The sequence below is a fragment of the Rhinopithecus roxellana genome, chromosome 14 (genome assembly GCF_007565055.1).
Source record: "Rhinopithecus roxellana isolate Shanxi Qingling chromosome 14, ASM756505v1, whole genome shotgun sequence".
NCBI classification, from domain to species: domain Eukaryota; kingdom Metazoa; phylum Chordata; class Mammalia; order Primates; family Cercopithecidae; genus Rhinopithecus; species Rhinopithecus roxellana.
This window is the reverse complement of record NC_044562.1, coordinates 47,335,217-47,361,331: the sequence shown is the minus strand read 5'-3', so window position 1 is coordinate 47,361,331 and position 26,115 is coordinate 47,335,217. Positions and strand designations below refer to the sequence as shown.

The window sequence follows — 26,115 nt, the reverse complement described above, 5'->3', positions numbered from 1 at the left end:
TTGCTTATGTGGTCAAGGAATCATTACTGTATTAGCTAATTTCTACTCTCCTTTTATAATCATGAATATTTGGTATATTGTATATTACTGCAACAATAAAATTAAAATTGCTAAATATTCATTAACCAGTTTGACTAGTGCAAGAATAGTATCCATATTATATCTTTCTCATAACTAAAACATGAATTTTATGGCATTATCTCAACTAGCATTCCAACTTTTTTTACTGTTGATAGTCCTATATCTATTTTTTTCCTAAAAGATTGTCTATCTTTTTTGAAGGGTTCTTTTAAAAAGAAGAGTGAAAAACAAGCAATGGGGAAAGGATTCCCTGCTAATAAGTGGGGTTGGGAGAACTAGATAGCAATATGCAAAAAATTGAAGCTGGACCCTTTCCTTACACCTTCTACAAAAGTTAACTCAAGATGGATTAAATACTTAAACATAAAACCTAAAACCATAAAAACCCTAGAAGAAACCCTAGGCAATACCATTCAGGACATAGGCACGGGCAGCGATTTAATAATGAAAACACTGAAAGCAACTGCAACAAAAGCAAAAATTGACAAATGGGATGTAATTAAACTAAAGAGCTTCTGTACAGCAAAAACAACTATCATCAGAGTAAACAGACAACCTATAGAATGGGAGAAAATTTTTGCAATCTATCTGACAAAGGTCTAATATCTAGAGTCTACAAGGAACTTAAACAAATTTATAAGAAAAAACAATCCCATTAAAAAGTCGGCAAAGGACACGGACACTTCTCAAAAGAAGACATTCATGTGGCCAATACATATAAAAGAAAGCTCAACATCACTGATCATTAGAGAAATGCAAATCATAACCACGATGAGATACCATCTCATGCCAGTCAGAATGATGATTATTAAAAGGTCAGGAAACAACAGATGCTGGTGAGATTGTGGAGAAAAGGAAATGCTTTTACACTGTTGGTAGGAGTGTAAATTAGTTCAACCATTGTGGAAGATATTGTGGCGATTCCTCAAAGATCTAGAAGCAAAAATACCATTTGACTCAGCAATTCCATTACTGGGTATATATGCAAAGGAATATAAATCATTCTATTATAAAGATACATGCACATGAATGTTCATTGCGCACTATTCACAACCGCAATTGGTTGATTTCAGAGTCAACTCAAATGCCCATCAATGATAGGCTGGATAAAGAAAATGTGGTACCTATACATCATAGAATACTATGCAGCCATAAAAAGGAATGAGATCATGTCCTTTGCAGGGACATGAATGAAGCCAGAAGCCATTATCCTCAGGAAATTAACACAGGAACAGAAAACCAAACACTGCATGTTCTCATTCATAAGTGAGAGCTGAATGATGAGAACACATGGACACCTGGTGGGGAACAACACACAATGGGGCCTGTCTTGGCGGCAGAGGGAAAGAGAGCATCAGAAAGAATAGCTAATGGATGCTGGGCTTAATACCTAGGTGATGGGTTGATCTGTGCAGCAAACCACCACAGCACATATTTACCTATGTAACAAACCTGCACATCCTGCACATGTACCCTGATACTTAAAATATAAGTTCATGAAAAAACTTATAAAATAAATAAGAAAGGTGAAATATCTATGGGAACATAAATAATATTTTATTAACTGGAAAATTATTTTGCAGTTTCCTTAGCTCTCTCTTTCAAGACAAATAGGCTGATAAAATTCTGAATTGCTGACAAATATATTTGGCCATCCATTTGTATGTCAGAAGCAAGACAAACTTTCATTCAGTTTTCAAATGCAGCTCATATTATAATTAATTCTCAGTTACTGTTTCTGAACTACATTTTATTAACTACTTTGTTTATGATTAACCTCAATTTAATCACTTCTTTAAATGCAAATACTCTTTTCAGAGAATTTTGCTTGATATCTTCAAGATTTGTTTCATAGACCTATGTATTACATTATTACCATGATAAAAATTATCATGTGATATTTTTTCCTTGTGACAGATAATACAAATCAATATAGCATCAATAATTTTAAAAACATTTGAAAAGAAACTGAGCCGTATAATTTAAAATCAAAATCTAAGGGTTATATTTTTTCAAATGAACATTTTGAAACAATGGTTACTTTGAAAATAGAGCAGATTTTAAATTACAGATCCTTCAACAATAGTGATTGTATTAAGAAATTTGGAAGTACTTATATAAGTTTCTTGAAAATAAAACAGTAAGACCATTATAAATGTGACATAGCTGATAGTATTTCATTTTATTTTCATTTCATGTATAAGAAAACTCCTTTATGGGGTTTTTTAAGTTTTTTTTTTTTTTTTTTTTTTTTTTTTTTTTTTTTTTTTTTTTTTTTTTTTATCGGTTTGTGGTAATTACTAGTGCAAGAAAAATGCAAAAAATACAGAAGTACCGGGAAGTAATCCCTCCATGTTATGTGCTACCATAAAAAATATTTGAAAACAGTGACTCAAAGTAGCAAAAATCTATTTCCTTAATTTAAGTAAAAATCTATTTCCTTAAAGTAAAAATGTAAGATAATCAATCTATATATTATAAAGTTATTTTATTCTGATGTTTGCTAACATCAGAATAAAATAAGATAAAGGCTCTAAAGTTATTCATTATTTATAACATCCTGAATATACTCATGAAGACACCTGATGCTATAAGTCATATAAGTAATAGAATCATTTCCTTTAAGTGTAGTGAGCTGTTTATAGGTAAGTAGGCAAATTCCAAGAGAGAATTTTATATATATTTGTCAAGACTATATGTGCTTTTTATGTTCTATATAAAACATTTTTTATGCTCAACATTCAAATATTTTCTAATAGTAAATAAAAATACTTTTTCACAATTGAACTCCTTCTATTATTAAAGATAGCTCAGTACCTTTTGTATTTACAGAGTGAGACACAGGCTGTCTTGACAGATGACTACATTTTCGTGTAATTTCCCCCATACAGTTATTATACCTTTTAGACAAACTAAGTTTAGCTGTGCTCCAATTGGCAATAAGATTGAAATCCTCTGGAAGTAAAGTTGATCTCTTATTGTCCTCTCTTATTTTAGTGCCAGGAGTCTTCTTTAGGTTGTGGTTATTACATGTACAGCCTTTGGTCATCCGGCTTTGACTAGTGTGGTATTTTCCACTGATGCATGGACTTTCCATTGCAGTGGGACATACAATATTCTTATGAACAATAGGGGGAAGAAATGTTTGAGATGGTATTTTCCCAAATGATACCATGGGTAAATCTTGAAGATATCTGGGAAAATGTTGGCTAATTTTATATTCATAGGTTAATTTTCTTGAATTTGAATTATCTAATTGGATAGAGCATAGATTGTCTATTGGTATATTTTCACAGGCATCTTTTGGGCTTTGAGGTGTATTCAATTTATCAAAATTACACTGAGGTATGCTAGGTAAAATTCCAAGTCTATTTTGTTTTAAGACTAATCCAGTACCAGGAATAAAAAGATCTGGCTCCTTCTGCTTTGATAGATGAATGATGTCTCTGTTTGAAACAGATTGATGTGCTTGTCCATTCACTGCTGAATTTTTCCAAGTTAAAGGGTTATATATAACTTGTCCATCAATAGGGCACGAATTGCACTTGTGGAATAACCAATTGTCAATACATTTCCTGTGAAACTTTAAAAAAAGATAAGCTAATCAGAACTATACTAATCTTGTTTATAATATTATTCAAGTAAATTTCCCCCAGTTTCAGAATTGTATGATTTAAAATATTTAGCAAAATTGAAAAATAATTATTTATCAAGTTTCATGAAAATATTTTGAAGGAATTCATTTCTAAATATAACTGATGTAGGGACTGATTTCCATTTTCTATATTAAAATGCAAAGCCTTTTATGGATAGCACTCATAATTTTGTTAAAATTTCTCTACTTAAAGCTATTAATTTCACTGCTAATTATTTCTAATGAAAATTATTTTAAAAGTCATAACCAACAGGGGTTGAAAATGGATCTGATAACAGTAAAATATAAAATAACAAATTAAATTTTTGGAAATAAAACAATTAGCCATTTTAAGTAAGGATGACTCTAAAACTTTATTACTGAAGCTTTGTTTATTTACTGAAGCAACTTTATTTCAGAAAAAGTTGGTTATCAACCACTATGTAGTTGCTTATCAATTATATAGTGATCAAGTAGTATTATCCTGATTCTAGTGAGTTCATATGAAATAATAATTGTCAACTTAGGCATTTCTGTTTCATCTTAAGACTCATAAAAATACATAGCAAAATATTAGTATTCTATAACCTTTTTCTTTCTACAGATAACTAAAGTAGATAAAGGAATCTAACTTAAAGTACCATTTTATCTTTCCTAGATAGTATATACAGAAATGAGTACTAATCAGTATAAACACATCCTCAGGGAGAAAGCTGCCTTCTCAATAGTCTCTGTGGCAGTTCTTTCTATATGTGCTGTGCAATGCGAACACCTCTGTACAGAGTACAACTCAAAAGTAAAAGGACAGACTTAAATTGTCACTTCATTTGTGAAAATTGACCCTACAGGGAAAGTAAAACTAAAATGATGTGACTTTTACCTTGTGAGTACATGGTAACAATCTTGTATGTTGACCAAGATGAAATGCCTTCAAACAAAGTAGACACTGGTAGCCTGGAGCAAGAAGCTTACTATTCTTAGTAATCAGTTGGAGAGGCAATGATCTTACAACGTGTTTTGGTGTGTAAACTTGGCTGAATGAGAAGAAGAGACATGAGTGTTTACATGTTATTATAGATCAGGAAGTGATCAATAGCACAGGTAAGTAGTCTCTATATAAATAATGCAATGAACCCTAGGTTTTCTTGAACTAAAGATAATCTCATATATTATAAAGTTAAAAAATCTATTTTATTGATCCTGAACAATATGGATCCAACTTCACAAAGAACAAAGTTTTTGGCCAGGTGTAGTGGCTCACACCTGTAATCCCAGCACTTTGGGAGACTGAGGTGGGTGCATTACCTGAGGTCAGGAGTTTGAGACCAGCCTGGCCAACATGGCGAAACCCCATCTCTAATAAAAATACAGAAAAATTAGCCAGGCATGGTAGTGGGTGCCTGTAATCCCAGCTACTCAAGAGGCTGTGGCAAGAGTATCCCTTGGACCCAGGAGGTGGAGGTTGCAGTGAGCCAAGATCACGCCACTATACTCCAGCCTGGACGACATAGTGAGACTTCACCTTAAAAAAAAAAAAAAAAAAAAAAAAAAAAAAAAAGTTTTAAGTAGTCATATCAAATAGAAATGCTAACCCAAAATTTTTGAGTTTGAGTTGCACTTTAAGGTCAATAAAATCAGACCAAATACTCAAATTATAATATTTTAGTCTGAGTCAACACTTAGGCAACTGTTTAGAAAAATACAACCCAATTCACTCTGTCTTCTGGTAGGAAGTGAAGTGTATAGTAAATATTCCAGGCTACTATAGTAAATTGGTAGATCATAAGAGATAAGGAAATTTGTTTTCGTTTGGGGTATATTCTTATCACTTCCATATTGTTAGACTATATTAATGTAACTCTAAAAGTAACAACTCCATTTTTTGTACCAAAAATACTGACTGACATAACTAAGATGATATACTATGAATTAACTGCTATTTGATGCCATTGCAACTGGTAAAACAGATACAACAAATCTTTAAGAGAAAAAAAAAGTTTGGTTAAAAGGTCAGATATGTCCCTATCATTCAAGAGTCATTCAGAACAAAGTTCAAATATATTCTTCAGAAAAGTTTGTACTTCTCATTACTCTGCAGATATATCCCCATCATATTAAAGAAATTGCTCTTACCAGGGTCATCTAATTTCAATGAAAATGTATATTTTTAGTACTCTTTTAAGGTTGTTACCTACTGTTTCTTATCCTCAAATTCTCTTTATTTATTCCATTTTCTCTGCCTAAAATGTCCTTCTTCCCCTAATGTTCTCCTTCTGAACTCCCTGTCCCCCAATATCTCCTAAGTCCAACCATTAGTTATACAACTTAGCATTCTAACAGGATGAAGTATGATATCTGTGCAGGGAAAATGGAGTTGCAAAGCCTTTGTGTAGGCTCATTTGATGCCCCACAAGAGCTCTGGTCTCCAACGTGTGTGCAGTACCCATGGGCATGGGCTATATATCAGTTGAAGTTTGGATAGTGTGTATGTGCACGTGTGGGGGGGTATGGGTGTATTATATGTATGTGTGTGTGTGTGTGTATATATATATATATATTTAGTAAGAACAAGCACACTTTTTGTTTAGTTGATTCACTGAAAGTATTTTTGGTTTCTATTTAATCCCATCCTTTAAAAGTTGTCTCTTTTCTATGTGTTTCATAATGTACACAATCTCTTAATATTATATGACAGGCTACATTTTCTTTCTTTCTTTCTATTTTTGAGATAGAGTCTCACTCTGTTGCCTAGGTTGGAGTACAGTATTGCCATTTCGTCTCACTGCAACCTCTGGCTCCCAGGTTCAAGCAATTCTCCTGCCTCAGCCTCCCGAGTAGCTGGGATTACAGGTATGTGCCACAACTCTCCACTAATTTTTTTTTTTTTTTTTGTATTTTTTTAGTAGAGACATGGTTTCACCATGTTGTCCAGGGTAGTCTTGAACTCCTGACCTCAGGTGATCCACCTGCTTTGGTCTACCAAAGTGCTAGGATTACAGGCTTGAGCCACGGCGCCCAGCCTAAATTTTCTGTAATTGAACAGGACTACTGCAAAAGGTCTGGAGACTTCTCCACTAATAATGTTCTGAATCAATGTTCTGAAATAAAACCAATCTGCTCAGCACTCTTCTTCCAACAGGGTGAAGTAGAGGGTAGAAAGAGGGAGAATGAAGCAAAAAAATTGGCCTCTTCCCCCAGAGGCCAATTATTTCAAAGGCAAATTTCAAATATATTTGAATCTGCTTTTATTTAAACATAACTGATGTCAGTTTCAATTTTACATTTATGTCGATCATTATTTGATTACTGAGGAAACCACTGTGTCCCTAGTATCTAGTATAGTTTCTGGTCAAATTAAAAATAAGAGATGAAATTATTTGAATATTTATTGTTGTATTAACTCATTTCATACTCACAAAATTCCTACAAGATTGGTTTTAACAATTACTCCCATTTTAAAGATGAGGAAAATGTGGCAGATAGAAGTGAAGTAACTAGTCCACAAGTCACATAGACAATGTGTGGTTGAACTATGATTGGATTCAAGCAGTCTGACTCTACAGCCTTACTCTTCAACTGGATGGTACAATGCCACCTAGTATCTAAATGCTTAATAATAATTAAATAATAAATAAGAGAATAAATACAACTTATTCAAATTGAAAAGTTATTCAAAGATTCGGTCATACAAGAAATATAAATTTTACTGGGAATCTCACTCTTGCTTTTCTTGAAAATGTGACATCTTTTCTTCTATCTCATTTTTAGTGTCTATGTATTTTACGGCTTCATCTGTTCTTTTTTCTAGTGATCTCCATTTTTGGTTTCTTTTCTGTAATAGGTGAAAAGTAGATGTTACTTTGCAAAGTCATGGATATTTTCATTTTGTGGATAAAAATTAGTAGGTTGCATATCAATAATGTGAATAATACACAATTTTTTTTTTTTTTTTTTTTTTTTTTTTTTTTTTTTTTTTTTGAGACGGAGTCTTACTCTGTCACCCAGGCTGGAGTGCAGTGGCACATTCTCGGCTCACTGCAAGCTCTACCCCCCGGGTTCATGCCATTCCTGCCTCAGCCTCCCGAGTAGCTGGGACTACAAGCGCCCGCCACCACGCCTGGCTAATTTTTTGTATTTTTAGTAGAGAATGAGGTTTCACTGTGTTAGCCAGGATGGTCTCTATCTCCTGACCTCATGATCCGCCCACCTCGGCCTCCCAAGGTGCTGGGATTACAGGTGTGAGCCACTGCGCCCGGCCAATACACAATATTTTAAAGCATATATATTATTTTTCAACACGTTATTTACAAATTGTTAGTGAGTCTCATGCTATTGCACAGCTACTCTAATGGCATTACTTGTTAAGGTAAAAAATAACAATAATTGTGTATGTTTTATTTTATCTTGTCTGGTAAGCAGAAAGTAGTAGTATTATTCAACATCAGGAGATACTTTTAAAGTGTACGATTTAAATTATCCCAGTAAAATTCCATGTTTCGTTATTGTTTATGTAAGAAAATTTAAGAGAAAATCATAAATGTTTTGACTTTTCATTATAAGACAATTTGTAATGTTGACAGCTTTTTAAAAACTAATATTCAAGTTTGATGGCTATATTTTCTGTTCCAAAAATTTATTCATAATGTCATCAGATGTTTCTTATCATGTCAGATTTTATAAATTACCAGTGTAAGAACTGGTTGCTTTGTGCATCCTTATGAAAAACAGTTCTCCTAAAAATATAGCTTTAGGTTTGTATTAAAAACCAATCAGCTCTGTTCCACAGTGTTGTTATTCTTCTTACTCTTAGACTGACTTAGCTCTACAACAGGACAAATAGAAACACTGTTTTAGATTCAAGATGGATACTGTACCTCACGAAATGTAAGCGTGTGGGAAAGATGGCAGCAGCTATCAAAACATTCCTGGCATAAGTGATATTCTATGCACTCGGTACACCTAAAAATACAAAACATCAAAACATGCAAGATAAAACATCCTATTATTGTGATGGTTTTGGGTGAAAAATTCAGACCAAAACTTCCTGGGAACAATTCAAACATGACAAGGATCATCTCAAGTCACACTGTGTATTAGTTTCCTGTCGCTGCTATAAAAATTTGCTACAAACTTAGCTTAAACTGCACAAATGTATTATCTTACTCTTCCATAGGATAGAAGTCTGAGATGAGTTTCTGTGTGCTAAAACCGACGGGTTGGCAGGGCTGTGTTACTTTTAGGGGGCTCTAGGGGAGAATCTATTTCCTTGCTCTTTCCATCTTCTAGAGCAGGGGTCCCCAACCCCAGGCGCTGACCTGGTCTGTGACCTGTTTGGAACCGGGACATACAGCAGGAGGTGAATTGTGGGAGAGCAAATCTCCACCTTCTGTCAGATCAGCGGTGGCATCAGATTCTCATAGGAGTGTGAACCCTATTGTGAACTGCGCACATGAGAGATCTAGGTTGCGTGCTCCTTATGAAAATCTAGTACCTGATGGTCTGAGGTGGAACAGTCTCATCCTGAAACCATCCCCCAATAACCCCTGTAGAAAAATTGTCTTCCACAAAACTGGTCGCTGGTGCCAAAATGTTTGAGGACTGCTGTTCTAGAAGCTGCCTACATTTATTAGCTCGTGACCATTTCAAAACAAAGAAAGTAGCATCTCTCTGCCTTTCTTCCACAATCACATTTCCCTCTGACTTTCTTGCCTCCCTCTTCTACTTTTAAGAACCTATATGATTACACAAGGCTTATTCAAGCAATCCAGGATAACCTCTTTATTTCAAGGTCAGTGATTAGGAACCTTAATTTCCTCTGTAACCTTAATTCCTCTATGACATATAAGTTCTGGGCATAAGGATGTGGACATTTTAGGAAGTCTACTATTTTGTCCACCACATGCGCCTTCCATGATGCCTTCTCAGACTACCTTAGCTTTCATTTACCTCTTTCTCTACATTCTTATAGGATCTACAGTCTATTAGATACTCTGTCATTTGATTATCCAGTGCTGCTTTCCAGTTGTTTCATGAGTGCCAGAGTTAGAGTTGGCAGCATACTTCTTGAAAATAAAAATTATATTCTTTCTTTCCCACAGAATAGAAAAAGGTAAACATAAAAGATCTCAGTGAAAACTATTGACAAGTCAAAAAAAAAACCACTTTCCATAAAAGCCCAATCTAAAAGTTATATTGTTTATAAAAATTTTGTCACAAGCAGAGGATTTTAAATTACTTGCAGCATAATTTACCAAACTGAAAATATTCTGAGCAGTAATCAAGTAAACTTATTATTCAAGTTATCAAATATTTAGAAGATTATCGCCATGAGAAATTTAAGAAAATATGTTCCTCAGACATCTTAAAAGAAGCAAATGCTAATTTATTCATTATTACTCTTTGTACATACAGGGAAGATTTTAATAATTAACAGCAATGGGTTGAAGAAATGGTGCCATTTATTCAATACATCAAAATATGTTGGGCTAAAAAAAGTTAAGCATCTCTGTATTTTAACATATATCTAGTAATTTTGGAATTAACCTCTTTTTTTTTTTTTTTTTTTTTTTTTTTTTTTTTTTTGAGACGGAGTCTCGCTCTGCTGCCCAGGCTGGAGTGCAGTGGCCGGATCTCAGCTCACTGCAAGCTCCGCCTCCCGGGTTGACGCCATTCTCCTGCCTCAGCCTCCCGAGTAGCTGGGACTACAGGCGCCCGCCAGGTCGCCCGGCTAGTTTTTTGTATTTTTAGTAGAGACGGGGTTTCACCATGTTAGCCAGGATGGTCTCGATCTCCTGACCTCGTGATCCGCCCGTCTCGGCCTCCCAAAGTGCTGGGATTACAGGCTTGAGCCACCGCGCCCGGCCTTGGAATTAACCTCTTAAAAGATGAAGTAGTTAAATTCTGAAATTCTAATGAAGAAGGAATGAAGAAACTTTCTAGTTAATCTTGTCTCCTACTCAACGTGTTCCTAAAAAAATGGAAATACTTTTTCAGACTGATGACTGAAATGTCAGTACTCGAGGGAATGAAAAATGGATGGAGTCACAAACATTGAAAATGCATTCTTTAATTTGTAAAAGAGAATGGAGACAGAGATGAGTAATTGTTAGCAAGATCCCTAGAGGAGAAGTTATGAGACAAGAAAAGATTCTCAAAGGAGAGTGTAGGGTCACTAGTGGGCAGGCAGCAGGATAGTGGGTCATGTGTTTACTTAGTAGGAAGAATAATGCCCAAGGACAGAAAAAGCAGTCAGAAAGCTCTGAGTGACAGGAGTGTACTGTCATCAACAACATACCTAAAAGCAAGATTTATACTAAAGTTGTATGTAAACCATTTGGGGAATATTGATTGTAAGCACTGAGAATTTTATACTGTGGCCCTCACATGTCCTTGTTCCCCCACATGTCCCAGCCCCCTCTTTCACATGTGACATTAGCCCCTCCCTCACTGGTGCTATCCACCCCTCTTGAGAAAATTTAAATTGCCCATATGACGGCTGCTAATACCAAAGATCAAGTCCTTCCTTTTCCTGGAATCCTCTTTAAACAACATTCCTGAACCTAGCTAAATACCTCTTGCTAAAAGTTTGTAAACATTCTGTACTTCCTCCCCAAGTTAGAGTCCTCCCTAGGAACCTTCTGAGGCCAGCCATTTTCCAGCAAACACTTTGTGAATAATTAACTTTCTTCTGTGTAACACATACAGAAAACAAAACTAAATTCAAAGGAGATAGGTATAATTTGCTGTTGGATGTGATAATGTTTTATGGCTTTATGAGTTTTAATATATATATAATTTAAATTGGGCTCATCATAATGTAATTCAAGAAGGCTGAAAAATAAACTGATGCATTTCAAAAAAATGTAACAAAGATTGAAATAATGTTTTCTTATTAATGTACTGTTAACTTAAAATTTTAATTAAGAAAACACAATTTCCTAGGCATAGCAATTAATTTATGTTTTATCGTGAGAATTGTGGGAAAGTTTGAGGGTTACTCACAGTGAAAATTGTTTTCTCTAATAATTACTATGTTTTTGTAGTTGTTGTTTAAGTATAAGATATGAAAGAAAGTAAAACCTGTACTCATTGCAATTTGGAGTAGGGAGGACTGGATTAAATATTCAGTCAATCTAGTCAATGTCCCTCTGGCCCAATCTTTGGAATTTTTGGAACTGACCTCAAAGGTAGTTCAAATAAAGTTACAGACGGTGAGAGATCCAGCAAGGCTCTGAGCTTGGAAACTCATCTAGGCTAAAGCCACCTATCGTGTGTCCAGAGCTTCTGGGATGGGGTGCTACTTCAGACCCGATCTAGACCAGAGCGCAAAACAATACCCTTGCACAGAAGAAAATAAAATGATTGGAGTTCCTGAGATACTGGACTGAGATAGAGGTCAGTCTGTAAGTCCTAAATAAGCAGTTGTCACACAAGTCAAACAGTATATGCAGCAAGAGAGAGGCTATAGAATGGGTGCTCTAATGCTCAAAGTTTCCTGATGTAAAAAAATAAAAAGAACACATGCTTATAGTTTACAGAGAACACTTACTTATAACACTTCCCCTCAATTGGAAATTGTTTGCAGTTATTACAGGGAATTCCAAGGTGTTTGTCCAGTCTCTCTTTCTCTGCTGCAGTTACAAGTTTGCTAGAGTTTTTGAACTCCTCCAAAATAAGTTTTAATGGTGCAAACTCTTTCCTGCACAGAGGACATTTCAACATGGAAGTGTTTGATGTACTCTGATAATTAGCTAAGATTTTCATGCATTTTATATGAATACTATTGCCACAGCCAAACCTATGAGAGATAAAAATTCAAGTTTATCATTTGTATAGAGCAGTTTTATATATCCATTGTATATATATTTTACATATATATTTATATAAGTAAAATTTCCTGTGCTACCATCTTTATTCCACATAAAAATAAATTCTGAACTGATTTTCAGCTATAGCTTGATTACATACACACACACACTCACTCACTCTAGTAATCTATCATCTTTAATACATCAGAATTCCAAACTTAAATTTTCCTTCATTGCAATGAAATGGTGAAAGATTTTGCAACATTAAAATATTTTCATTTGTAAAGTGAGAATGAATATAGGCTTAACACAAAGGAAAATAATAATTATTATTTTAATAAAATGGTTCACTGAGAGCAGGGGTGCCACCATACTTTTCCAGAAGTCACATAGTACATGGTGGTACCAAAGAAATAGCTGCTGAGAGAAATACTATTTTGGAAAGTAGTTAATAATTTTACAATATGCAATAGAAGCAGACATGAACAACTACAGTGTGTACAAAAGTTTTGTTAAATTATCAGAAGAAAAAAGAATGATCAGGAGAAAAAGATAGCAATGGCAAATGGCTGTCCAAATTTTTCAAGTCCAACCTTATAGTGCTGTGAAGAAAAGTATGAACATTAGACTCTCAGTAAACATTTGTGGACATGTGAAAATTGAATTATTTAGGTTTGAAGATAGAATTTTGAAAAACTGAAAATAATTTTTGTAATTTCAAAATAAAATAATCTTTACTTCCAGAGAAGTCTTTATAACTATAATAAGCCATAACATTTATTCATGTGTATAAAATAAAAACACAGAAATTACTCTACTCTTGTTACTTAAGGTAGGAGGAGGAATAATTGTGGAATTATGCTTCAATTTTTACCCTCGTAGTGTAGCTCAGAAAGATTTAGAGTAAGAGCATATATTTAGCTCACAACATATATACACACATATATATATTGTTTCCTAACATATATAATATGTATTATATGTAAATATATATACTATATATAAAAATATATAATATATGTGTGTGTGTGTTAGGAAACAAAGGAATTTAATTAAGTATAAATTAGCGGTAGGTAAAGTTGTCTATTTTTTCACTATCAAGTTTTCTAAGGTAATAAATTACAAATATGTTTTATAATTTTTAATTAGTTTTAAGAATCCAAAGAAAAATTACATCACCTGCAAAAGGTGACAGGAAGCTTTTTCTCTAAAAGTAGCTCTTGACAAATAGAGCAGATATCCTCGGAATCAATTTCCTTCTGTTTAATGTACCCATCTTCTTCAACATGTTCATTGTGGTCATTTGTTCCTGGTTGGGGAGTTTGAACTCGATGTATCCCCTGAAGCAAGTCACTTATCTCTCTTTCTCCAAGACCCAATTGTAAAGCAGCTAGTGAAAAATTCCAAAGTATTAAAATTCAGTCACAAAATTGGAGCTACAGAGAGGTAACAACTTATGCTGAAAGTTAGAATTTTCTTTCAAATATCAGAGAGACAGTTTTGACTGAATTATCACACTGACATTGACCACTTCTTTACATTTTTTTCACAGCCAAAATGTCACAAGAGAGTCATATGAAAAAATATAAAAATTTTTTTCCTGTTACTAAAAAAGAGTCAATGCAAACAGTGCACTTGAATATGATAGTGTTCATCCTTGGATTGGTGTTACAATCATGTCTTATACTTTGAGCTGTTCACTTGTCCATAAACAAATATTTTATGAACATATAAGAATATTAAAATAAATGGGACATGAATACATAAGGAGGAAACTGATATCTGAGTAGCTACTGTAATTATTTGTTGGATGAATAAGTGAATTAAAAAATAATGGAAGAGCAAGACTTAACTAATTGTAAATATTTTCTGTTTCTGTTTTGCATACCTACAAAAGAGTGTCTCAGCCTCGTCCTCAACAGATTTGGTCAGCGGTTCTCAGGACAATCTATTAGTTACTATATTGCCTGCACCATTAGCATGTGCACGTTTTGAATTCTGAATTTTCTCCATTCTGCAATCCTTAAGGGAATGATATTCTAAGTGCCTATAGTTTTGATCAGGGAATCCTAGATTCTTTATTCCTTGGCCCATCTCTTTGCTGCTTCCCCCTTCCCTCTCCTACTCCTGAACATGTCATAATTTAAATGCTAGTTGTTATCGGTCCCCTGCTTTCTATTCATTTTATGTATCTTTTTACTATATATGAATTAAAAATTATTTCCAAGATAATAAAATGCTCTGTTTTTCTGGAAAGACTCCCCAACTAAACACTAAAAACACTGAAAACATCACAGTTACATTTCAATACAGAAATCGCGGCTCCCTGTCTGAGGTGGAATGGCAAGTGGACTGTGGAAGGGCATCATACATTGATTAACCATTACTTTGGGGAAGAAGGGCTATTTGTCACAGAGACACAGCAACATCTGCTCCCTAAAAAAGGAGAGAAAAATAAATAACAAAATATTGTGCTTTGGGGAATAAAGATGCACAGGGTCACCAGAAATACTGAAGAATAAAATTTCATAAAAGAAGCTGGCAACAAACTGTTCTGCGCGGTAAAATGTGAACTAGAAAATAAAAGGAAGAAACAAACTCTTCTAAAGTGAATTTGGAAAAATTAATGCATAAGATTATACGGAATATTTTGAAAGAGAAGAGCAAGGCAGCTAATCTAAACTGACATCACAATGTGTTGTACAAGTAATAAATGTAATAATATATGAGATGCTCTAAATAATAAACATTGTTAAACAAAGAGCAAAAGAAGTATTATCTAATAACTGTTACTGAGATAACTGGGTGGCAATATGGAGAAAATTAACTCAAACCAAATACCAACCTCCAACTTATACCAAAACAACTGCACACTGATGCTATTATATAATGAAGAACAAAAATGATAAAAAAGAGCAGAAAAAAAAAAAACTCCAAAGAACTATTGATACTATGGAAGAAAGACAATTTTTAAAGGGTCAAAACAATAAACATGAAAAGAACAGATGATCTGATTTAATAACACAAAAATTCATATGTGTAACAAAATTGAATAAAGTCATAGAGAAAAATTTATAGCAGATTAGAAAAACATTTGAAAAAAGTAATGCTTATAATAATTAAGAAATGTTTGCAGTTTTATCCTAATAAATAGCCAAAATACAATTCACATAAAACACAAATAGTAAACAAGGCAGTGGAAGATGTTCAATTTCATTTGCATCAAAGGCAAATGAGTTGAAATAAGAATAAAGCACAGACACTAAATAAAACTGACTGAATAAACACTATCATAAATGTTGTGATTTGTTTGTCTTATGTTATTTCTTACCCTAGAACTTAAAGTATAATAAAAAAAGGTATTTGAAGACATTTTAGATCTTCCTAAAATTTATTTATCCTCTGGTATAAATAAATATACCAGAGAATAGAAACTCTTTTCTTATTTCATTTACCAGGCATGGATAGATTACTATGAACCTTGTATCTGGTATTTTCCTCCTTTGTGTGGCTGTCTTTCTTTCCAAAATTATAGAAATATTACTAACATGGAAAAATATTTCTATGTGTCTCTATTTTCATATTTCTTAAATATGCTGTTAATATCTTTCTTTGTATGCTTAAGTACTACAGTTAAAATGTGCCAAAAACAGGAATCCAAAAAACAAATAAAACTTAAAGAAATTGACATATTGCTGAAATCACTGTAAATCAGCAAAAGTATTCTGACAACATATTTGGCAGTACATATGAGGAGAAGACATAAAAATATTAACACTTCTACTCCAAAACACAATAAGATTTTAGGCTAAGGAAATAGTTGAAAAGAACAAAAAGCTTCATATACAAAGAATATAACAAGTAGTTAGAAATAAATGCTTAATAGTGGAAGAAAGTTAAATTGCTTATAATATACCATATTTAGTGAAATATTAGCTAGCCTTTGATGACTTTTAATGAAAGTCATTATATAGCAGAGATTATATAGCATTGAAAATACAAAGTAGCCGGGCGCGGTGGCTCACGCCTGTAACCCCAGCACTTTGGGAGGCCGAGGAGGGCGGATTACGAGGTCGTCAGGAGATTGAGACCATCCTGGCTAACACGGTGAAACCCCGTTTCTACTAAGAAAAAAAAAAAAATACAAAAAAATTAGCCAGGTGTGGTGGCAGGCGCCTGTAGTCCCAGCTACTCAGAAGGCTGAGGTAGGAGAATGGCATGAACCCGGGAGGCGGAGCTTGAAGTGAGCCAAGATCTTGCCACTGCACTCCAGCCTGGGCGACAGAGCGAGACTCCATCTCAAAAAAAAAATAAAACATAAAAAATAAATAAATAAAGTAACAATGTCTGATAAAAGCAGAAAACATCATTCTGACAGAATATTAGGCTGTTTTATGATATATATAAAATCATAAACGGAAAATAGAAAATAAAAAGTTTACATCTTTCTGGTGAGAATTTAGAAAGATTTCCTTTAATGAAGTTTTAATTTTATTCATAAATATTTAATTCCAAAAAGAACAGATAGTATTCACTAGTTATTATATTTAAAAGGAACTATCAGGTGGTATATCTAGCTTTTGTTGGGAAAATGTTTGTGAAAAAAAGAATGTTCAGCATTCAAAAATTAACATTTTTCATAATAAAATTCCCACATAATCATTTTTTGTCGGCCTTTGAAAAGAAAAGAGAGTCTCAGGTTTCTTATATGCAACACTGGAATGTAGATAATTGCTTCCAGATTCCTTTTAGAAAAGAATCTCTGAACGATGTTCAAAACATTCCTCTTCCATTACAAGTAACATTCCCTCCACACTTATTTAAATACTACACATAATCCTAAGGAGTAGTTATTTATAGTTTTCTTTATTTTTCATATATGTTTATTCTAGCTTTAATTTAAATGATAAATTCTAAGATCACTAAGACTTCCTTTCTTTGAATATTATTACACTCTCTAGTATTATTTTGTACACATGGGATTTTCTCAATGTTTACTAATTAAAATTTGTTTTAAATACAAAAGATATAAAAAATCTTTATTTCAGAAGGAAGTATAAATTCTCAAATTATATAGGATTAATTTTAAACATTAAAAAATTCCCTACTGTAGACTGAATGGTTGCTGTCTTCAATAAGTGCAAAGAATAATAATACAATGTAAAATATTAAATTGATCAATACAAAATTGCTGTGTTTGCAGATGAAAGACATTCATATACTAGCAATACATATTTTTCAATTTATAAAAAGCATCCAGCAGAGCTCCTGGCTAATATGTGGTACAATAAATATTTGTTGAATTTAATTGGGTAGAACTACACTGTTGAATATTGTAGCCATTAGCCATAGGTAGCTATTGTGTACTTGAAATTTGACGAGTGTGACTGACAAATTTTAAATTTTGTTAAATTAAAAATTTAGTTTTTAACTTAAAGCTGATAATCTATAGTTAAAGAAAAATGTATAAGTATGTAACAATTTGGATATGTGAATCTATTTTTCAACTGAAAAGTTTGATGAAGTCTATATACAGATCAAATATTTCCATTGAAAATATAGTGTCAGAGTTGAGATCTACTGTAAGTATAACAAACACGCTAGATTTTGAAGACTTAATATAAAAAAAGTAAAATAGCTGATAACTTTTATATTGATTACATGTTGATACAATAATATTTTGATGTACTGGGTTAAGTTAAAATACATATTAAAATTACTTCCCTGTTTCTTTTTACTTCTTTTAATATGGCTACTAGAAAATTACATATGGGGCCGGGCGCGGTGGCTCAAGCCTGTAATCCCAGCACTTTGGGAGGCCGAGACGGGCGGATCACGAGGTCAGGAGATCGAGACCACCCTGGCTGACACAGTGAAACCCCGTCTCTACTAAAAAATACAAAAAAAAAAAAAAAAAAAAAAAAAAAAAAAAGCTAGCCGGGCGAGGTGGCGGGCGCCTGTAGTCCCAGCTACTCGGGAGACTGAGGCAGGAGAATGGCGTAAACCTGGGAGGCGGAGCTTGCAGTGAGCTGAGATCCGGCCACTGCACTCCAGCCTGGGCGACAGAGCGAGACCCCGTCTCAAAAAAAAAAAAAAGAAAGAAAAGAAAAAGAAAATTACATATGTATGTTATATTTCTATTGGACAGCCTCAGTATCGGAGTTTGTGAAAATGATATGGAAGAATAGTGTAGAGAATAAGACTTTGGAGAAAGGTCAACATTTAACTTCAGTAAATACAATGGAGAAGTCAAAAAGAAAACAATATATATAAAATCATACAACCTAGTCATCATGCATGAAGGGACTGAGAGAGAGGATTAAGAAGAGGCTGACATTTTAGAAAGAATCTGTTTATCTGGAGGGTGAAAGACAAAGTGCAAAGTGCAGGCATTGGAAACAAGGAGGCTACTTAGAATGGTACTAAGGGCTGAGGAAAGTGGAACAAAGGTAAGAATGAGTATGGAGAAATAGAAACACTTGAGAAATATGTAGGATGTAAAACAAGCAGGATTTGTGGTATGGGTAGATATATGGCAGAAGAGAATGAGAGAGAAAAAATCAGAGAGAATATCAAGGTTTATAGCTTTGAAGAGAAAACAACAAGGAAAGCCACTATGTGAGGTAGGGAATCTAAGAGCGGAGCACAGATGGAGAAGTCAGTATTTAAGATGCCCATGGGACCTCCAAATTCAGCTGCCCCAGAAGGCAACTGGAAATATTGGTCTGCTGGTAAGATTGGGAATCACCGTACAGAGTTAACAGTTGGAGGCATGGAAAATGGGGGACATTTCTAAAAAAATATGTAGAGTGAAAAGAGAAAAATCCCTGTGAAACACTAATGGTAATTTATTATCTGGGATAATTTTAAAAATATGTCTACTGTGATTGTAATTCTATAATAGCTAGGGGAAAATAAACTTGCCTAAATAAAACAAATCCTTTTTGAATAGAAAAAAAAATAAAAAACTAATTATCACTTTAATTATTCATTAATATCAGAAAATTTATTAATACTTTTAGAAATGCAGTTCTCAGATGGGTCTAGTATAGGTCAAACAATTCCTTAACTGCAGTTAACCCTTTCACAATGACAGTATCTTTATTATAAAATGTACAAATTTAAGTAACCTGTATTGCAATTATTTTTCTTTCTCTCTTATTTTTGAGAACTCTGTAATTTAAACTTATATAAATATATAACTGACTCTAAACTCAATTTAAGAACTCACTTAAAAACTACATTTTACTCTGCTTTTGTTTTCCAAAAAAATTTCATTCAGCAAACATTTTTGAATAAAACAATGTGCCATACCAACAGTCTATTTCTGGGATCTTAAAAAATCACATTCGCTGTTTTTCTCACAATTAAAATAATTTTAGACACAGAAACCACTGTAACCTTTTCTTAGAATACATAAATGTTTTTCAACTTAATAACTGGCCATTGTTTCATACTTGTTTTTATTAAGTGCCTATGAGTTTGAAAATGACATGTAAAGTTACATTTTTTTAAGATGAAAAATGTTCCAAGTGTCTTAAGTTTAAGAAGCTGAGCTACTGATAGTTACCAGATTCCCTAGAAGAATAACCACCTAAATTTAGAAAATGTTAAATAAAAAAATTCTTATATTTTTTAACTTTAAATTAGTAAAATAAAAACAAAAAACCCAAACCCCAAAACTTACATTCATGGTTCCTTGGAAGCCTGAATTTTTTCAACAAGACCCTAACATTCACAAGTAGAAAAAAAATTGAGACATTTATTTTTGACATAAACTCAAAAGACATTTAAAAATATTTAGAATAGAAACTGAATTATAAGATTTATATTATGGGAAGTGTTATGAATAAACTTAAAACTCATCAATTTTCTCTTATAATAGTTGCTAAGCTTATATTTTAAAATAAGCATATGTGAAAAAAGTATGATTAGTGAAAACAAATGACAGTTGGTGTCAAGAGATTTGTCAGACAGAGTCCACTTATTTCTTATGACATACAGTTATTCACAGGGAAAGGATAAAGAGGGGATTTAGGTATTTATGATACTGCCTTAAATTTCTCTGGAAATGGAATAATTTTCTGGATAGTGTACCAAATGGCTGTTTTCCTACATACACCTCTTTAACACATGATAGAAAAAAATATTTAAAAATTTTACCAATTAAAATGGAATGCAACTTTTTTTAAAAAGTGGGAAATACCTATTAAATTATTATTCAATGATACTATATATACTTTAGTATGTGAAACACTGATTGTATTTCCATTTACTTGATGGTTACAATATTGTACAACATGAGTTATATAATAAAAGAGAATACCCTTCCCCTGACATAAAATGAAAATGGAAAAAAACCCTATTTTAAATATAATCATGATACCAAATTGTAAGTTGTGAAAGGACCATATTTTATCTTTTTTTTTTTTTTTTTTTTTTTTTTGAGACGGAGTCTTGCTCTGCCGCCCAGGCTGGAGTGCAGTGGCCGGATCTCAGCTCACTGCAAGCTCCGCCTCCCGGGTTGACGCCGTTCTCCTGTCTCAGCCTCCTGAGTAGCTGGGACTACAGGCGCCCGCCTCGTCGCCCGGCTGGTTTTTTGTATTTTTTTAGTAGAGACGGGGTTTCACCGTGTTAGCCAGGATGGTCTCGATCTCCTGACCTCGTGATCCGCCCGTCTCGGCCTCCCAAAGTGCTGGGATTACAGGCTTGAGCCACCGCGCCCGGCCATATTTTATCTTTATGTCAACTAGAGTAAATAACTTGTGTTACTAGATGCTTAATAAAAACTGATCAAAATAAAAGAGCAAAATAAGTCAAAACATTAGAAATAATTATATAACGTTTTTTACTTGTAAAGACAAGCGCTAGAAATGTGAAAGTCATAATCTTTTCTTAATTTCTTATTTTTTCATGTTAACTATCAAATAAATTAAAATAATATTAATAATTTATTAGTATGAGTATAGGTAGGCAAAACAAAAGGAGTTGATTTGTATTTAAATTAAAGTTTTTTTTTTCTTTTCTAGAGGTTAATTACCCTACAAATAGATTCTGACACTAGAGGAAAAATTTCAGATTTAATAGACATAATCTTCAATGGAGTTCTACTTCTATCTTCAAAGATTTATAGTTAAAGTCAACGAAATTAGACACTAGCGAAATGACATCCTATTCAATAAATGGTGCTGGGAAAATTGGCTAGCCATATGCAGAAGAAGGAAAGTGGACTCATAGCTTTCACCATATACAAAAATTAACTCAAGATGGATTAAAGACCTAAATGTGAGACTGTAAACTACAAAAAAACTTGGAAAATTGAAGAAAAACTAGGAAACTCTTCCAGACATTGGCCTGGGCAAAGAATTTATGATCAAGTCTTCATAAGCAAACACAACAAAAAGAAAAATAGTTTGATGGACTTAAACTATAAAGCTTCTGCACAGCAAATGAAACAATCAACAGAGTAAACAGACAACCTAAAGAATGGTAAGAAACATTTACAAACTATGTATTTGACAAAAGGCTAACATCCTGAATTTATAAGAACTGAAATAACTCAACAAGATAAAACCTAATAACCTCATTAAAAAGTGGGCAAAGGACATGAATAGACATTTTTCAAAAGAAGATATACAAGTGGCCAACAAACATATAATAAAATGCTCAACATCACTAATCATCAGAGAAATGGAAATTATAACCACAATGAGATAGCATCTTATACATGTCATAATGACTATTATTAAAAAATCCAAAAACAACAAATGTCGATAAGGACCTGGAGAAAGGGGAATGCTTATATACTGTTGCTAGGAATGTAAATTAGTTCAACCTTTACGAAAAACAGTATGGAGATTCCTCAAAAAACTAAAAATAGAACTACCATGACTCAGCAATCCTATTCCTGGGTATACGTCTACAGGGCAAGAAATAATTATATTGAAAAGATACCTGAACTCATATGTTTATCACAGCACTATTCACAACAGCAAAGATGTGGAGTCAACATAAGTATCCATAATAGTGGGCTGGATACATAAAACGTGGTATATAAATATACCACATTAATAAAATGTGTGTGTGTGTGTATGTATATAAATATAATACAACTCAGCCATAAAAATTAATGAAATCATGTCTTTTGTAGCTGCATGGATGGGACTAGAGGCCATTATCCTAAGTTAAACAATTCAGAAATAGAAAGTCAAATACTGTATGTTCTCAGTTGTAAGTGAAAGCTAAACAATGGGTCATATGGACATATAGAGTGAAATAAGACATCAGAGACTATAAAAACTGGGAGGGTGGGAAGGGAGTAGAGGCTGAAAAATCACTTAATAGGTACAATGTTCAGTATTGGGGTGATTAGTACACTAAAAGTCCAGACTTCACCATTATGCAATATATCCATGTAAGAAACCTGAACTTGTACCCCCTAAATATATAAAAATAAATGAAAAATTTAAAAGTGCTTCATAGTCAAATGTTAATTGAAAAGGAAAATATTTTGCAACTTGACTGCCATAGGCCAATACGGAAAAGGTGAATACTTTCAACCTATGTATACATGTAGAAAATGGAACATTTGCTATTCAAGAAAATGTGATTTTGGAAACACAATTTGTTGAAGCACAGCAATATCTCAAATGAACCACATAATTATCATCAGTGATAAGATCAGGATTTTCCCCCCTGTTTTATAGTTAGATTTCACGTTCGTACATGAGAATCTAAAATTGATTTTTTCTATTTAAAAGTATTAACATTATAAAATGTTTCCCAATTTAAACGTTATTCAGTTTTCAGAATAAAATGAAATACTGAAAATTTTATTGGTAAGCTATGACCATTTTAACTTTATATTCCCCAAGCACCAAATTTCTTTAATTTTGTTGTTATTCAAACCATGAAAAAGGCAAAATATGTAACACACCAATATGCTCTTTTGTGGAAGATCTTCATTGAAAAATCACTTACCAGCAGATATGCTTACAAAGTTCCCCTCCTTTCAGAAATGTGGAACAGTTACAAACATGAGGATTTCCTAGAAAAACCTTTAAAAGAAAAATGCATAAAAAGATCAGTAAAATTTGAGAGAGCAAAACTGAGTTAATAAAAGAGATTTGAAGAGGTAATTTAGTTTAGGTGATTCAAAAAGGTTGAATAGATTCTATGGGAGAATCTTAACTCTTGATACCAGGCTCTAGGCTGATTTTTCATTTCATTATTTGTCTTTGTTAGCAAATTAACAAATTAAGATGGTTTTAAAGTGACCTGCCATTAAGCAGGTGAAAATAAATCTAATTTCCAAAGTCAAAAGAGGAAAAAAAGCAAAAATCAACCCATAAATTCCTTACTGTAAAAAAATTGTCCTTTGGGGTGGAGCTAAGCACTTTTGTAAGGCAGCTCATTTTGGATTTTTGTTCGGTGCATTTGAGTCGGTGAATTTATTTATTCAAGAGGACAAAATTTATTCACCAAGACTAGTGTGGCTAAAACAATCAAATACAGTAAGTATTGAAGCAACAAAGTAAAAAATATGCTTTAAATAAGCACAGACTAGTAAATTGCATTCAACTCTTAAACTGCATGACATTAACTTAAAATTTTATAAGTCAACTCCTAGGAGGTAGTGCAGTGGCTGATTTTTGAGTGGTTAAGGGTGGAATATGCAAATATGAAACATCTGTGGTCTTTCAGCAAACTTGAATTTTTATTCATTAATACCTTTCCAAGGTATTGCCATTTAAACCATCCTTTAATAGAGCCTTCATATGATTTCAGAGTGAGCAAAGAGTAAAGGGAAACCTATTTATTTATTTAGAAAATATTTCCAGTATGCTAGCAGATTGTAGAATTTTCATTTCGTTTGATTTACATGACTAAAGACCACTAACAACGGATCCAAGAACACATGTAATGCAAACCAGATATTCATATAAAGCCTCTGACATTTTCAAGCCTAAAGATCAAGAGCCATCATCTTTTACAAGAGTTGCAGTTTGAAGGCTTAACCTCCAAAAAAGAAACTTCCAATAAATACTATTTCCTTCTGTAATTTGCACGTCTTTTAGGGTCTGGAACACTCGCGGGGAGACGCTTTCGGGGGTGAGGCAGCAAGTATCAGCAGGGATTGTGATGGTGGCTATGCACATTGGGTATGCCAGGAGGGGAACACGGTGGGCGGGGATGGTGGCGAAGTAGGGGCGGTAGAGGCGGTAGTTACTCGGAAATCCATGTATTCCGGCTCTTCCTCCCTCAGCAGGAAGCCAGTGGGACCCATCTCTCGTAGGAGGTATATGCTGCTACTCAGTGCCTGGTCTTGGTGCCAGCTGAGCCTCTCGCTCAAGTGTCTTCGCCTTTCAGAGGCCTTATAGCCTCGACGAAGCATCCTGGCTAGGTGCAGGCGGAGGCGGCCCCTCTGCTGGGCTCACTAAGGTGCCAGCCGGTCTCCAAGACAACGGCGTGCGCGCTGGTTGCCTTGGTGACGGTGGTTGGGCTCCGCGCTGTCCCGGCGTGCCTTGCGCAGAAGAAAAGCGGGCGACAAAGGTGCGGGATGGCGTGGATTTCGCAACTCGCCCCAGGCTCCCCTGCATTTTGAAGCGACGCCCTTGACTGAGGCGTGTCTTTAATAATCATCTGGCCGATTTGGAAGCTGGCAGCCGAAGGCATAGTTGTCCGTTTTCTTGGGTTCCTTCTGCTTCCTCGGGGCAGAGATGGTAAAATCTATGTGTTAGGACAGTTTCTAACCCAATTGCAGTCTGGGCTCTGGATGCTAAAATTATCCTGTGATGATTCATCATCTTTAACAAAAAGCCAAGGTTACGGAGCCCAGAGTGATTTTTGACGGTCAACAATATCCCACAAACGTTTTCTGATTGCTCACTATGTGCATAGATTGACCGAGTCTCTGGGGGTAGATGTAGAAGACAGGAGTTCTAAACCCTAGGAAGTGCATCATCCGTAGTGGGCCGGCTGTAGTCCCAACTACCTGGGAGGAAGCTAGATCCTTAAGCCATTTCTCTCTCTCTCTGTCTCTCTGTCTCTCTCTCTCTCTCTCCCCTTCTCTCTCTCTCTGCCTTCTCTCTCTCTCTCTTTCTCTCTCTCTGGGTGTGTGTGTGTGTTGGAGGGGAAATGGTCTTCCAAGTGAGGGAACATTTTTAAATTGCATATTTGGGTAGGGGTGGGTGTTGGGGATGGTACAGCCAGAATGGTGGATGGTGGTACATCCTGAATGGTGGCACAGAATCCGTTGACTATGGGTACATGAAACTTACAAATCTGTATACTAAGGAATAAGAGTTTCAAGGTATGCAGTATTTGTACCTCTAATAATTTAAATTGTCTCTGAGCTTTGTTTACCACGTTTTAGGGGGAAAACTGTAATAAAGTATGGGTCAACATTTTGAGTCATAATTACTGAAAAATGAAGCCATATTACTAGAATCTCTATAGGAAATTAAAAGCGGGAGATAGCACTACTTGGAGGCCCAGTAACCTTTGCCTTGGTGGCCAAAGATAGAGGATTTTTGTCCTATTTTATCATGGGCAGAAATCATAACTAGATTATGTAAACAGCAGGAAAGTTCT

At 34.1% G+C, this 26,115-nt stretch overlaps 1 protein-coding gene across 1 annotated transcript; it reads right to left on the bottom strand.

Annotated features, from left to right (window-relative positions):
- Window positions 1–2,701: 2,701 nt before the first annotated feature.
- On the bottom strand, window positions 2,702–24,972 carry ZSWIM2 (zinc finger SWIM-type containing 2). The gene is made up of 9 exons (XM_010370300.2): window positions 24,752–24,972; window positions 23,503–23,579; window positions 20,210–20,250; window positions 13,702–13,912; window positions 12,264–12,512; window positions 8,590–8,674; window positions 7,435–7,547; window positions 4,596–4,749; window positions 2,702–3,664 (listed from the first exon to the last, which is right to left on the bottom strand). The coding sequence occupies exons 1-9, from the start codon at window positions 24,914–24,916 to the stop codon at window positions 2,858–2,860; spliced, it is 1,902 nt and encodes a 633-aa protein (XP_010368602.1). The 5' UTR covers window positions 24,917–24,972; the 3' UTR covers window positions 2,702–2,857.
- Window positions 24,973–26,115: the final 1,143 nt, after the last annotated feature.

Excerpts from the sequence above, each read along its gene's own strand:
- ZSWIM2 (XM_010370300.2), bottom strand. The coding sequence starts at position 24,916 with ATGCTTCGTCGAGGCTATAAGGCCTCTGAAAGGCGAAGACACTTGAGC. Across the intron at positions 13,913-20,209 it reads GCTTCCAAGGAACCATGAAT|CTGCTTTACAATTGGGTCTT; the intron begins GTAAGTTTTGGG and ends ATTTTTCACTAG. Across the intron at positions 8,675-12,263 it reads ATTGAGGGGAAGTGTTATAA|GTGTACCGAGTGCATAGAAT; the intron begins GTAAGTGTTCTC and ends TTGTATTTTTAG.